Raw genomic sequence first — 15,793 nt, forward strand, 5'->3', positions numbered from 1 at the left:
CACCTTTGTATTCCTCGTGCAAATGGGTCCCATCAACAACATTTACTGAGTGGATACAGTTCAAAAAATCCCTAATACACGGGTCAAGTTCCATGAAGACGTAAGTATTGTTCATCCTCTACTTCAACCTCAAAGATCGTACCTGGATTTGCAAGCTTAAGTGTCTTGCCATATGCCTTAACAATTGCATATGATCCTTCTGGCGACCCTTGTGCGAACACCAATCGATATTCTCTAGCACGATAAACAATTGTGTATATATTGTAATGAATGATTGTGACAGCGATCGTTTATATTGTAATTCATGAACGATAAGTCTGCCCGTCTAGTCATTCATGAACGATCATTTATATTGTAATGGACGATTGTGTATCTACTATATGATCGTTCATTTGATGTTAAACAACACTTACTATGAAAGCGATTTGGGACAAAAAATATTGAATATCACTTAGATTCTCTCCCTTTTTGAATCGATGAAAGCAATCGACGAAGATGTTGGACAGAAATTCTGAGATAACACTCTGATAGAACAATGGGAGATTTTTGTGGGGAGTTTGACAGAAAGTAAATACTAAGAGTGTTGGGAATAAATGTTTCGATGAATGTTGATGTTGCATTGAATACATATTGAATGCTTGAGAAATGGTTGAAGGAAGAAGATGGAAGGCTAGGCTCTCTAAAATTGGGGGTAATTTTAGAATTTCACATGGACAAAGATCGGTGGTAGAAAAATTTTTAGATCATTGGTAAAAAAAATTTTGGTTTTTGGATCATTTTGTGAAATTTTTTCAAATTTTAGCTTAGTTTTTTAAACTATTGATAATTAGTAGATAACAAAAGAAGAAATACTTTTTTTAGTTCTCAAAATTTGACTTATTTTTTAAACCATTGGTGATTAATAAATAACAAAATAAAAAATTTGAAAGTGATAGTTAGTATTCATAGGTTTAATTTTAAAAAAACAAAAACAAAAAACAAAATGATCACCAAAAGCCTAAATTATTATTGAAAAAGTTGAGACAAAAGCAACTTTTAACCTTGTTTTAAATCTAGTTCACGAAAGAATCTTTCTATAGGAGGAAAGGAATAAATTCATATCCTCGACGTGTATGTCTTACGGAAGGCAAAAGCGCACCGTGAAAATTTGATTCCCAAGAATTTCTGGAATTTGGATGGGTAAGGATGTGTAACAATTGCCTAAAAATCAACCACCTTTGAAACATTGTGACTATTCTCACTGAGCATGATTAGACAAACGGAGGTCTTCAACAACAAAACCCTGTTACTCTGGTTTAGCCCAATAAATCGGTGATAGATCAAGCAAAGTGGTGCCCAAATAAAAACAAAAGGTTATACCAAAAATCACAATTATGCAAACAAAGGAACAAGGGGGTTCTGCAACATTATGGGGAAGAAAATAGGCCCTGCAGTTTAATCAGTTGTACAGAAGATAAATGAATGACCACTTGGTACACCTCCCCATGTTTTCTTTTTCTAAAAGGAATGAGGGGGAAACTCCAGCCTCAATTGTAGACCATATACTTGGGGGTTGCACTGAACTTTTGATATCCCTTGATCACCTTGTTCACTGCATCAAGGAAGTCCTTCTCTGTCACGGTCTTCCTTCGAGCTCGGATGGCATACATTCCAGCTTCCGTGCAGACACTCCTAATATCGGCCCCTAAAAGAAAAGAGATCGTATTTAGAAAAATAAATATGTTTAATACAATCCCGGAGACTACGTGAGTAAGATGGAAATGTATAAAAAAAAGTTGAGGTAAGGATATGTAGACCTAAGTTCAGAATTCGGTGACCTTTAAAGGAGACGGGATCAAGAAACACAGGCATTCGGTGAAACCAAGAAATGAGAAGGGTAGGATTAACATTTAAAAGTATTCCTACTTGTTTGGCCCTTAAATTACAAGGTTTGAAAATTCACGTAGATACAGTTACTTAGCTTCTATGTGCCCTACAATGAAATGATGATAATTGAAGGTTCACATATGATTTCTAGTACTACAGACACCCTCTTTTATCCGAAATGTTCCTTAAGATTCCATTAAAAACACAACATGAAAAAAGGTAAGGCTGCAAGTCTCAAGTCTTAACCTGTAGAATTCGGGCAAAGCCTAGCCAAGAGTTCAAACCGGATGTCCCTCTCACAATTCATGGTCCTTGTATGGATTTTAAAAATCTGTGTCCTGCTCTCCAAATCAGGAAGTCCAAACTCAACCTTGCGATCAAGCCTTCCAGGTCGTAACAGAGCTGGATCGAGTGTATCAGGCCTGAAAGTGAGAGAAGAAAATTAGCTATTGTTAGTTTCACGAGCATGTCATTAATTTTAAAACTAGGACCTGCATTTCCCCATTTATTTTGCAACTAAGAACCATATTGACAAGCAGATGACAAATACAGACAACCCCTGTAGCGAGTTTTAAGACATTACTGTCAAATGACCAGCGCCACGAATAAAATGACTAACCTATTTGTTGCCATCAGAACTTTGATGTTACCACGTGCATCAAAGCCATCTAGTTGATTCACAATTTCAAGCATAGTACGTTGGACCTCATTGTCACCACCAACACCATCATCAAAACGAGCACCTCCTATGGCATCAACTTCATCGAAAAACACTATGCAAGCCTTTTTGGAGCGTGCCATCTAGAGTGCACAAAAACATGTAAGTAATAATGCAAAACTCAAAAGTATGAACACTATTTATTTATTACAAGATCTAAAAAGAACTACTGAATATAAAATAACAGCCAACCTGAAATAGTTCTCTGACCATCCGAGCCCCCTCACCAACGTATTTTTGAACAAGTTCACTTCCAATAACACGAATGAAACAGGCATCTGTTCTGTTAGCTACAGCACGTGCTAGAAGTGTTTTGCCTGTTCCAGGGGGACCATAGCAAAGAACTCCTTTTGGAGGATCAATTCCAAGCTTTACAAATTTCTCAGGATGAAGCATAGGCAACTCAACAACCTACATGTAACATTTTCAAATACAAAACACAAAAGTAAAAAACTTAAATTTCTAAGAATTATTAAAATCATGAAAATCTGGTTAAAGACAAATGCAAAATTGCAAAAGCAAAAATTTATGCACACCTCTCGCATTTTCTCTATCTGCTCCTTACATCCACCAACATCGTTGTAGGTCACGTCAGGTTTTTCTTCTACCGTCATCATGGTCACACTTGGATCAATTTTGGGAGGCAAAGGAATTTGAATCTGATATTTATTTCTATCAACACTGTAAGGGCAGAATAAATGTCAACGGTTATAGGCTAACACCATATTTGCATGTAGAAAAATGAGAAAAGGCCACCAAAAGCAGGAAAAAAATATTTGAAAGAAGCAGATGCATCACATATTGTACCATCCCTAAACGGTATCGAGTGACTTATAACAGTGAGGAATGATGATGATCATTCCTAAATCAAGCAACATAAATGTGGCACATCATAACCATGCATATATGATAAAATAAGCTACTGTCATGAGTTAGATATCATCCTAAACTTTTGACAATGGATAGTTGAAGTTTAAGTATAAGACAATGGACAGGATGGTAAAGAACTGAACACCGTCAGATTAAACCAATACACAAAACAAGGAGAACAATAAGTAGAGAACATCCAAAACCTACCCTACACGCATGCCTTCTTCTATGTCTGTTGGCGAAACTTTGTCACCGAGTCCAACAACAAACTACATAATGAAGTATAAAAGAAGTTAGAGAACCACTGCAGATTTGATGAATAATTATAGATAATACACTCTTAAAGTCTAAAGTACAATTGAAAATCATGAAGTTCAACCATAAATAAGTAAGTCCCTCTTTTTCCCTTTCCTCCCCAACCACCACTCTTAGAACCAATGCCTGACTGACTTAAGAGTGCATCATCATATACACAAAGCTGATAACAAACCTTGGCAATTTGCTTAACATTAATAACATATTTGGCATCTTCAGAATTTGGATTGATGATCTTTGTGCATCTCGCCACCTGATTGACAACACATTTTGCTGCATCAGAGTAAATACCTCCAAAAAAAAAAAAAAAAAGTAATCCAAACCTCATTGAAATCAGACCTGAAGAGGCTGCTCTTCCTGCATCATTTGCTTATCAGATACAAGATCCCACTGGCTTGGAGCTGCTAAACCGGTGTCAGACTCCTTAATACCTGTGATGCCATCCATATAGATATTTAATTTCACCGATAAACTGATTATTCATGTATATAAAGCAACATATACATGCTGGTTTCTAATATAGAACGTGAAGCGACTCATACCACATAAATCATTGACCTTCTTTGCCATATCCTTGATTTCTTTCTCTACCTTCTTGATATAGGTTGAGTAAGGTCCCAACCCCTGCAAAAGAGGATGACGGTAAGCAAAACCGAGGATACAACAAAACTACGCTCTAAGATAGGCCAAAAAAACTGAAAAAATAAGAATATGACATCCACTCTCTAAAAAATGCGCCTCGTCGCGAGACCCACTGCACATAGTTTCTTGAATAGAAAGAGAATCGAGATTCAGAGAACCCTAACTATATGGACAAGCTGCCCCGAACGTTTTAGCTTGCTCAGTAGTGCATAAACTATCACATTCCCTGCAGATGGCAGCCCCCCATGAATTCCCACATTATCCAGACATTTCAACCAAAGGACCAAACGAAATGAGGAAATCCTCTCCTAAACATGAATTTACTTAAAATTTAAAATTCCCCCAGGTGAAGGAACGCCAACAGTAGAAACCGGGTTGACAAATCATCAAAACTAATCGCATGGTTCGTTTAAAGCACTTAATTAGCTAAGAACCCACATCATACGCAACGAGATTATACTAAAGTAGCTGGATCTAATCCGATGAGGAGATGAGAACATAAAAATGATGCACAAATCAGGAAACAGACAGTAAAATAGAGCACGAATTTAGGGTTTATAAAGTAGAAAAGGGCTCTGATAGATGAACATACATAAGTCTTGAGAAGAGCAATATCGTCCTCATCGAGAGGGCGAGGATTCTTCTCGTCCTTGATCTCATCCTCGGGGTCCGGCGCCATCAGAGTGAAACTTTAGACTTGGAACTCCGAAGTAGAATTCTGCAACTTTGTGATTTTCTTGCGGACGAAGACAACCAATGAAGAAAGGCAGAAGCTCGAAATGTACCATTGCCTCTCTTAGACCTCTTTATAATGGGTGGGTTCTTGGCCTCTGGATTGGGCCGGCCCAATTGGACACCGTCGTTTCTTTCTTTTTTTCTTTTTTCTTTTTTTTTTTCCCTTTTTAATTTATTAAATCTAGATCAAAATAATAGCAAAACTAGCATACTACAAAAAGATTAAAATATGGCATAACTCGAATAAGAACATTTGAAGACAAAAAGACAAAAAAAAAAAAAAACTAATTGGCATCTCTCAACTCCGCATTATTGAGGATAAAGACAGCAGAGCACACCTCAAAAAAACAGATGACAAAATCAGCCTACCTGGGAGAACAGTCAGCAGCTGATTTGGCCAACCATTTTCTGTTATGTAATTAGTCTAATTCACCTATAGGCATGTGCCATGTGTACTATGTTTAATTTATTATTTTGCCCTCTTTGTCCTAGCATTTGTATATTAAAAGGTGTAGGTAAATGTAGGGCTGTTGTATAAGGAAAATATTTTCGATTGACTATTGGATAAAGAATAGAGTCGTCGACCTAAGGTCTGGTTTTTGTTGCATTCACTCTGTCTATGCTCTTTGTTTTCTTCTTCTTTTTCTTTTCAACCTTTTCTACTCAAGCTTGACTTGGTATCAGAGCCACATTATGGCCAACGCCAATCTCAATACAAGCCTCTCCTTTAACCCGTCAAACACTACCTTCAGCAGCCCACCCCTAAATCAACTCCTTAACCAAATCACCTCTATCAAGCTCGCTAGGAACAATTTCTTGTTGTGGAAGAATCTGGCTCTACCGATTCTAAGGAGTTATCGTCTTGAAGGTCATCTCACTGGCCAAAAACAATGTCCACCAATGTATCTTCAACCAGCAGGTGGAGATGCGAATGTATCAAAGGTTGCCTTGTTCAGCGAAACTGCTGTTGGACTCTCCACGTCCGATGGATGCTCAAGTGGAAGTGCAGGAGGTTCAAGTTCAACCTTAGTTACTAAAATCAACCCTCAGTTTGAAGCCTAGATGGCAGTCGACCAGCTGCTACTTGGATGGCTATACAATTCCATGACCCCTGAAATTATTGTGCAAGTCATGGGATGTGAGAGTGTTAGAGCGTTGTGAGATAGCATCGACAAGCTTTTTGGTGTCCAATCACGTGCCGAAGAAGACTATCAATCTACTCGAAAGGGAAATTTAAAAATGGAGGAATATTTACGAGTTATGAAGAAAAATTCTGATAATCTTGAACAAGCGGGCAATCCCGTTCCTACTAGGGCTTTGGTGTCACAGGTTCTTCTTGGATTAGATGAGAAATACAATGCTATTGTAGCAATCATTCATAGCAAAGAAAATGTGTCATGGTTAGATATGCAATCAGAGTTACTTCTGTTTGAAAAAAGGTTAGATCATCAAGCTATACACAAAGTGACAACTGGATTCAATCATAATGCCTCTGTTAATTTGACAAACACAAGAGGCTCTCCCTTTAACTCAGCTCCAAGACCTCAAGAAAACAATAACAACAACATTGGGGGAAATCAGAGAGGAAATGGAGGCAACTGAGGTCGAGGCAGGGGAAGAGGAAATAAACCGACCTGCCAAGTCTGTGGTCGAGTCGATCACATGGCCTATTATTGCTATGGTCGATACAACAAAGAACTTGCACCACCACATTTCTCATAGAACAGGAGAGGCCATGTAAATTCTCAGCAAATCAAAGTGCCCATTCAACAAAATCAGTCTGCTCTTGTAACTTCCCATGCTCCTCAACCATATACAGTTGGTCCTGAAATCCTAACTGGCCTAAGCTGGTATGCAGACAGTGGTGCATCAAGCCATGTGACAGCCGACTATACTAATCTGGGGAACTCGAATGAGTTTGAAGGTAAGGAATCTATTATAGTTATAAATAGTGACAGTCTTAAGATCTCTCATATAGATGATACATCACTTGTGAATGAACATGTTAAGTTGAACTTGAAAGATGTTTTGTGTGTACCTAAAATTACCAAGAATCTTGTGAGTGTGTTCAAACTTACTAAGGATAACAATATACTTATTAAGTTTCACAATGGTTTCTTTCTCATTAAGGACAAGAACACGAGACTAATCATACTGAAGGGGCAGCTTAGAGATGGTCTGTACCAACTTGAGGATGTTAAAGTTTGTTCGAGAGGAAGTTCCACTGAAGAGTCCGATCAAAAGGATCCAATGCACATAAATAATCACCTGTCTATTTTAAATTTGTCAAAGTTGAGTCAGTCCCCTAGGATGAGAGTGTCCAAAAATGTATGGCACAAGCGGCTTGGTCATCCTGCTTTAAGAACTTTGGAACTTGTCATTAAACAATGTAATCTCCCTACTACTATTAATGATAAAGTTCAATTTTGTGACTTTTGTCAATATGGAAAATCTCATGCACTTGCATTTCCAAATTCTAAATCAAGATATACTGCCATGTTTGATTTAGTTCATACTGATCTATGGGGGTCTGCACCTATCTTATCTTCTGAAGGCTATCACTATTATACTATATTTGTAGATGATTATAGTAGGTTCAATTGGATTTACCCCTTGCGGTTAAAAAGTGATACTGTGGCAGCCTACCTACACTTCACCAACATGGTTAAACAATAGTATAATAGAGCTATTAAAGTACTTCAGTCAGACAATGGGGGTGAGTTTGTAAAAGTGCATCAGGTATATGGAAGAGAAGGTACTCTCTCGAGATTTTCGTGTCCCTATACATTGGCACAAAATGGCAGGGCTGAATGGAAACATAGAGATATTGTTGAAAAGGGACTGACTATACTAGCTCAAGCCTTCATTCCACTTTCTTATTGGTGGGAAGCCTTTGCCTATGCTACCTACCTCATAAATGGTATGCCAACTTCGATTCTACAAGGTAAGTCTCCCGTTGAAGTGTTGACTGGTACATATTTAGCTTTTGAAGAGTTGAATGTGTTTGGGTGTGCTTGTTTTCCTTGTTTAAGACCGTATAATAACCATAAATTGAGCTATCGCACGAATAAATGTGTCTATCTTAGGCCGAGTCTTCAGCATAAAAGGTATAAGTGTCTTAACATGTCTGGGAGGATTTTTGTTTCTAGAAATGTGATTTTTAATGAAGATGCTTTTCAGTATCATTTTACAGATACTACAACAATACCAACACAGCAGACTACTTCCTCACACCTACTTGTCGCCCCTCTGTCTTGGTTACCTACTGCCCCTAACTAACCGCCCACTACCCCTACTCCATCACCCACAGTCCCTGTCCCATCGTCCACTGTCCATCCTTCCTCGTCTACTATCCATGCTCCCTGCACTATTGTCCCTGCTCCGTCTCCTCACCCATGTGTCACTGCCCCTATATCAGTATGCACATCTATTTCTCCCAATCTATCGATTCTTGTCCCAGCTGAAAATATCCATCAACCAGCAACTTCTACAACCACTTATATGCCCTCCCCATAGCACATACTACCTTCCAACCAGCCGAGTGACCAAACACCATTATCTCCATCCCCACTGCCCTCTGCTATACCAGATACAACCAGCCCATCCCTACTTCCTACAGTTGCACCATCACTTGTTACTACTCACCTACCACCTCCAATCCCTCTCCCCACCCATCCTATGATAACTAGAGGCAAGGCTAGAATCTTCAAACCTCGGGTACTCACCATTCAGTCGAAGAAAGATTGGACAATTACTGAGCCTACATGGGTAACTGATGCACTCAATAGACCTTAGTGGAAAGGTGCAATGGATGAAGAGTATGCAACCCTGATGAAAAGTGGTACATGGTGCTTTATTCCTTATTCCCTACCTCTGAATGTTGTAGGTGCCAAGTGGGTCTTTAAAATAAAAGACATCCTGATGGCATGATTCAACGTTACAAGGCACGGTTGGTAGCTAAAGGATTCCATCAGACTCCAGGTGTGGATTTTTTTGAAATATTTAGCCTAGTTGTCAAAGCTTCCACCATCCATGTAGTGCTCACTCTTGCGGTTGCCTATGGATGGAAAATGAGACAGCTTGATTTCAACAACGCTTTTCTGAATGGCAAGCTACATAAGGATGTTTAAATGAGCCAGCCGCCCGGGTATGTTGACCCTTAATATCCTCAACATGTGTGCAAGCTGAACAAGACTATTTATGACCTCAAACAAGCCCCTCGGGCTTGGAACAACACTCTTAAGAATGAACTTTTGTCTTGGGGTTTTAAGAATGCAAGGTTAGATACTTCTCTCTTCATTTTCAGACAAGGACCTACTGTAATTATTAGTATATGTGGATGATGTGATTCTGATTGGCAATGATCCCGCTCTTATACAACAGTTGGTTACTCTGCTAGATACCCGTTTTGCTCTTAAGAACCTCGATCCTCTTCATTATTTCCTTGGTGTACAGATCAAGTACTTAGACCAAGGAATCATACTTAGCCAAGAAAAATATGTTGAAGATCTTCTACACAAGCTCAACATGTCTGACCTCAAGGCTGCCCCTTCACCAAGCGTAATGAACAAACAATTATCTCTCAGCAGTGGCACTCCCCTTACCGACCCTTTCTTATACGTAGCACCATCGGGGCCCTTCAATATCTCACAAACACTCGGCCGGACAACTTTCATGGTAAACCAGCTTAGTCAATTCCTAAAATGTCCTACCGACACCCATTGGACTGTTGTAAAACGACTCCTTCAGTATCTTAGTGGCACCAAGCACTATGGCATCTGCATACAACCAACCTCTGATCTGTTTATTTCAGCCTTCTCTGATGCTGACTGGGCAGCAAACATAGATGATCGGAAGTCTGCCGCTGCTTACTGTGTTTTTATTGGCGGCACACTTGTATCTTGGTCATCGAAAAAGCAGTCAGTTGTAGCCCGTTCCAGCACTGAGTCGGAGTATAGGGCACTTGCTTATGCTTCAGTGGAGATAATATGGATCCAACAACTTCTTGGGGAGATCGGAGTTCCCCAACGTAGCAAACCAATATTGTGGTGTGATAACTTGAGTGCAGGTGCGTTGGCAGTTAATCTGGTGTTCCACGCCAGAATGAAGCATATTGAGATTGACATCCACTTTGTTCGTGATTGGGTTCTCCAAGGTCTTCTAGATGTTCGGTATGTTCCTTCTATTGATCAAGTAGCTGACTGTCTTACTAAAACTCTTACACATAGTCATTTCTTTACTTTATGACGCAAACTCGGCGTAGTTGAACTACCGCCTCGTTTGAGGGGGGATATTGAGGATAAAGACAGCAGGGCACACCTCAGCAAAGCAGATGACAAAATCAGCCTACCTTGAAGAGTAGTCAGCAGCTGATTTGGCCAACCATTTTCTGTTATGTAATTAGTCTAATTCACCTATGGCATGTGCCATGTGTACTATGTTTAATTTATTATTTTGCCCTCTTTGTCCTAGGGTTTGTATATTAAAAGGTGTAGGTAAATGTAGGGCTATTGTATAAGGAAAATATTTTCGATTGACTATTGGATAAAGAATAGAGTCGCCGACCTAAGGTCAGGTTTTTGTTGCATTCACTCTGTATGTGCTCTCTGTTTTCTTCTTCTTTTTCTTTTCAACCTTTTCAGCTCAAGCTTGACTCGCATGTGTATTAACTATACATTTATCACATATGGACGAGGATTTATTAATTATAGATGTTTGATAAGGATATACTATGATATGTCCATGGAGATAAAATGAGAATCGTGTAAAAATGTCTAAATATACATGCATAAACTTGTAAAAAAAAAAAAAATCATATTTGAAAATGATCTTCCTATGTGGCGGCTTTTAAAATGACAACCAATTTTGTCAATCACTGTAAATTTCTTTGAAGAATAATTTTAGATAGAATCAAATTATCTTAGCTAAAGTGTAATTTAGTTGTGGACTTTGTTTGGTTGATTGATATATCAGATAAAAATACAACATTAATATAATAATTTTAAATTGTAACAGGGAAATTGTTGTAACTATCATTTCACCAAAACATAATTGTTTTTTTTTTCTTTTTGGGGGGAAATAACCAAAACACAATTGTTGTAACCATTATTTCATCAAAACATGACCTATTTGCTTAATACTTTATTTGATAATAGTCTAATAGTTTGTTTGGTAAGTTTGATGCGTCTATATGTAAAATAAGGCACCAATCTAAGCATAATCCAACACATGACAATAACAAATCAATACACTAATTATCATTCTAAAGCCATAATTTTAATCTTTATAATAATTTCAAACCACGCACAAGACAGTCAGCGATTGCCATTCAAGCAATAATTTCATCACATTGGGTCATGTAAATGAGGTATATGTTTAAAAGACATTTAGAATTAGAACTTATAAAATTAAGTTCGTTAAAAACATGTTATTTATTAAAGGCCCTTTTACGCCTTAGAAGTTGGAATTTATCAGAGGATCAATCATTATCTGGACTCTATATTACAACTTTCTTCATTCATCATATGCAAACGAGACAATGTCTTCCAAACAAGTTCAAGACCACTTTTATAGGCCATCCTTCAGGCTCTACATATACATAATGGAAATTTCCCAAGAACAGCATACGTGCGTGCCCATAAAATCTACTTCAGAGTTCAGACGCATTAACATCACCAAATATTTCCCAGAGTTCGACGACTAAGCACTCAGAAGTCCCGGTCTGGGAACAGAACAGGGGCAATCAAAGACCAGATGAACAATGCTGCAGTAGCCCAACCAGTCACAATCCGAACCCACACGGATGCCCAACCGACATCAACCAATTTGCCGCTTCCGCCAACAGAGGTGGTCCATCCAGTCAGGAGCATTGCTGAGTACATACTAGCAAGAGAGAAGATGATGTGGAAAAATGAATATGAATATGTAACTGGCTTTGCCTTCTCTTTTTCCTCGTGCCCATCCGACTTCTCCAATGGAAGCAATGGCTTTCCTGCCCAATTGATAGAGAATAAAAAATGTCATACATAATAAGCCTGATATATGAGAGGCTACAAACAGAATCGAGAGAAAAAATCTCCCTCCAAACTTGAGATGGAGGTTGCCTGCCCAGTTAAAGGACAGGTCTCACAAGAGATTTCAACAGTCACCTATAAGATTAATACACGAGAGGCTACAGACAAAAGTCATGAAAACTTAAAAAAGTGCTATAATGTCTAGAAGATGGAAGTACACCCAATCGCATCTTGCTTACTGTAAAATTAGTACCATGCACAATTCTTAGGACGTAATTAGAAGAAACCTCCAAACTATGAGTTTAAAAAAGAAACCATCCAAAGTTCAATATTTGCCAGTTTCGTGGAAGAACGTGAACCCAATGGGGGATGGGTACTCCATTAAGACAATTGAAATAAACACACTTAACATAAATAACCATTGCATAATTGTGTGTTCCAGAACTGTAAAACCCATAAAATAATAATAATTGTAAAATATATTAGCTGACTCTTACCTGCACGGGGTGAACTTGGAGGGGAAAGCAAGGTTGTAGAAGAACCAGCACGAACAGCAGAATAGACTACCGATAGAACAGTCGTGAGAAGACCTAAGGCTAGAGTGCCTGTAGAAACAGCTTTGGAATGGTTGTGGAGACCATTGCATTCATAGTCTCTTGGTTCACTGGCAAGTCCACTGTAACAGAGATATATGCAGTATAGCGAGATGACTGATGCAGGTAAAACACTGCCACCAACCTGTTTTTCCATCAAGATGAAAGTCATAAGAGACAGAGAAAATCTAGGTCCTTAGTATTAGAAAGGAAAAAGGGAGGGAGACCGTCATACTCAAAGATAACACCAAAACAATAAAAAAATATATATAGTGCAGGTGTGCCATATTTTCTAAATTAAGATATACTGTTACAATAGGTTATCACTGTCCAGTACAAGGGCATTATTATGTCAACAAATACTGTAGTAGGTTGCCAAATATCAATAGACAAACAATGCAATTAGTGTCATAGTACAATAACTTGGTTATTGGCCAAATATATTATCAACTGTATGAAGAGCTTTTTAATTACAGCCTCCCATCAATTGAGGCAAAATGAGAAGACATTAATTCTAATTTGTAGGACAGGGAGAGAAGCAAGATGAAGAGGGAGGTAAATACTTACTGAAGGGTGTAGTGCAACAACTGTGAAAACAAATGCAAAAATTAGGGTCATCACAATAAAGAAGGTGTTCAGCCCACAATCATGCCCTGATGGTGTGAACCAATGGAAGAGAAATCCAGACGAGACAAATGTTGCCACATAACAGAAAAGTGAAACAACAAATAAGGCAATGTACCTAAAAAGGAAGGGAAAACTCAAATGTTAGTCAAAAAACCTAGAAAGAGGAACACGAGAAAAGAGAATACGAAGACACAAGAGAAGAAACTAGAATTCAACAAACCAGAACTGCTCATCATATCCAACCCAGGTGTCATTCCATCTGTGAACAAAATCCAGCAAAAGAACAACTTGAACGAGGAGAAACAATCCTGAGCCAAATTTTGATATAGACTCTGCAAACGTAAAATATGTTAATGTCATTTTAAAGAAAGGAAAAGGAAAAGGAAAAGGATCTTAAATCAAACCAACAGAAACTGAACAATCTTTGAAAAACGTCATTCTAATTTCTGACATGCTGAAATAATTTCTTACCATAAAAGGAAATAATCTCATTGGGAATGAAAAACATTAGTACCACAAGAAGGAACCAACAAATAACTTTCACCATCCATCCACCATGGTGAATACTATCCCGGGGATCCCTTTGACTTTTTACACCAACCATCATTATGGATAGAATGGTGAAGAATAGAAAATTTCCCAGGCTAACTCGCAAGACTGCGTCAGTTTGAAACCAATCCCTGCTAGGTGTTTCATGGAAAGTATTAATCCCTGAAAGAAAAAAAAAAAAAAAAACTGTTATAACACTTGAAAGTATAAAAAAACCAGCTACATGATTTCTTTGGAGACAGAAGGAAGGTCATTTAAAATTGACTATATTTCATTATTATCCCATAATGGTTCTGAGTAGCACGTACCTCTTAGTACAGTTAATTAACAAACCACAAATTTGATAGTTAGAAGTGACAAAAAAAAAAAAAAAAAAAAAAAAAGCTTCCAAATGGGTAATTACAAATGCTCTTATCTAAAAACAGCCGATTAACCACAAACAGTTTACACTAAATGATTCTAGAATAATGAGAATATATCTACATCATAAGTAATTTGTAATAAAGCAGAAACAAAAAATGTATCATGAAAGTGATCCCATCTCTGATCTCCCAATATGGCATCATTAGACGATTCACAACAATATGTGGTTTAATGAATGGAGCTAAGAGCTATAGATGTAATAAAAAATATAAAATTCGTGTAAGGTGTTGAATAGACTATAATAGCGACGGATGATTCCAACCAATCACATCGCCAATTTCTTATGAACCCTAGAGATTCATTCCTTCTGAGGATGTACGAGATATTTGTTTATTTTTATGCTAAACGAAAGTTTCTAGCATTCCATAGCCGTCATGTGGCTAGAACAGAAATACATTACTCTACCATCAACACTAGCTTGTACAGCAAATCCATAGACATTTATAACAAAGGGAAAGATCATGACTCACAAGGGATCTTCTCCAGAAGGGGAGCAGCGACTTCTCTGAGAATCCAAGAAACAATCAAAGAGAGTGCGAAGAGGCCACAGTATGCAATCCTTGCAGACCTTCGGCTAATACTCGAAACAACCGTCCGACATGCATCACATGCGCAAGCTGCACAGCACGACGCAAGGCAAGAAGCTGCCCACATCTTTTTTCCTCACACAGCCACCAGTTTAAAAGCTTATCTGCCAAGGAGCCCGCGTCAATAGAAGGACAAATTGTAATACTCTCAGCAATTTTATCAATATGTAAAGAAAGAGAAGCCCTAAACTATATAATTAACTTACAACCCAATGAAAAAGGACGACCAATCCAAATTAAACCTAATTCTCCATAATCAAACAACTATTTAGCGCCAGAAAAATGTTCAAGATAATCGTATTAAAAAAATCATATAATCAGCCGTGCAAATCCAATAAGAAATCCTCTGATCAACCTTATACCAAAACCGAAATCATCTTATTCGATTTTGCCAAGATCATTGAAACCTAAAGGGTTTTTCTTTGCTGAGAACAAGTGCGGAAGCACAAAAAATCCGTAAATACAAGAAAAATGATCGCAGAGTTACCTCGGAAGAGATTTGGAGGAGAAAATTCCCAGGAGCAATCACCAAGCAACCGGAACAATCGTATGAGAGATCAAGATTCGAGACTGACTTCGGTTTTGTAGTTCGTTGTTGGTTTCCTTTTCCTACTTTCATTCCAATTGATCCTTTACGCCGCTCTTATCTTAGGTTGGTGACTCGACCGGGTTCGCATCAAAAGCCGTGGATATGCCGATCCATTTCTTAATACTTTTTTATCAACCCGGTCTATTATTTTTATTATTTTTTAAAAAACCCGCTCTTAGTTTACAAGGTTCCTTATTTGGCTCGATAATATATTTTTGTTGTGAACTTGAGAAGTACAATAGCAACACGGATATCAATAAAGTATA

At 38.1% G+C, this 15,793-nt stretch overlaps 2 protein-coding genes across 2 annotated transcripts; both read right to left on the minus strand.

Annotated features, from left to right (window-relative positions):
• Positions 1–1,250: 1,250 nt before the first annotated feature.
• On the minus strand, positions 1,251–5,090 carry LOC120087144 (26S proteasome regulatory subunit 7). Its single transcript, XM_039044046.1, has 10 exons — positions 5,004–5,090; positions 4,312–4,393; positions 4,109–4,200; positions 3,945–4,022; positions 3,662–3,723; positions 3,121–3,265; positions 2,777–2,995; positions 2,486–2,667; positions 2,113–2,288; positions 1,251–1,684 (listed from the first exon to the last, which is right to left on the minus strand). Exons 1-10 carry the CDS (start codon positions 5,088–5,090, stop codon positions 1,527–1,529), a joined length of 1,281 nt encoding a protein of 426 aa, XP_038899974.1. The 3' UTR covers positions 1,251–1,526.
• A 6,463-nt stretch (positions 5,091–11,553) lies between these two features.
• LOC120086686 (probable serine incorporator) lies at positions 11,554–15,584 on the minus strand. The gene is made up of 7 exons (XM_039043449.1): positions 15,426–15,584; positions 14,822–15,042; positions 13,851–14,090; positions 13,600–13,711; positions 13,320–13,494; positions 12,657–12,897; positions 11,554–12,137 (listed from the first exon to the last, which is right to left on the minus strand). Exons 2-7 carry the CDS (start codon positions 15,003–15,005, stop codon positions 11,854–11,856), a joined length of 1,236 nt encoding a protein of 411 aa, XP_038899377.1. The 5' UTR covers positions 15,006–15,042; positions 15,426–15,584; the 3' UTR covers positions 11,554–11,853.
• Between the last annotated feature and the right edge of the window lie 209 nt (positions 15,585–15,793).

This window comes from Benincasa hispida, chromosome 9, assembly GCF_009727055.1.
Source record: "Benincasa hispida cultivar B227 chromosome 9, ASM972705v1, whole genome shotgun sequence".
Classification (NCBI taxonomy): Eukaryota; Viridiplantae; Streptophyta; class Magnoliopsida; order Cucurbitales; family Cucurbitaceae; genus Benincasa; species Benincasa hispida.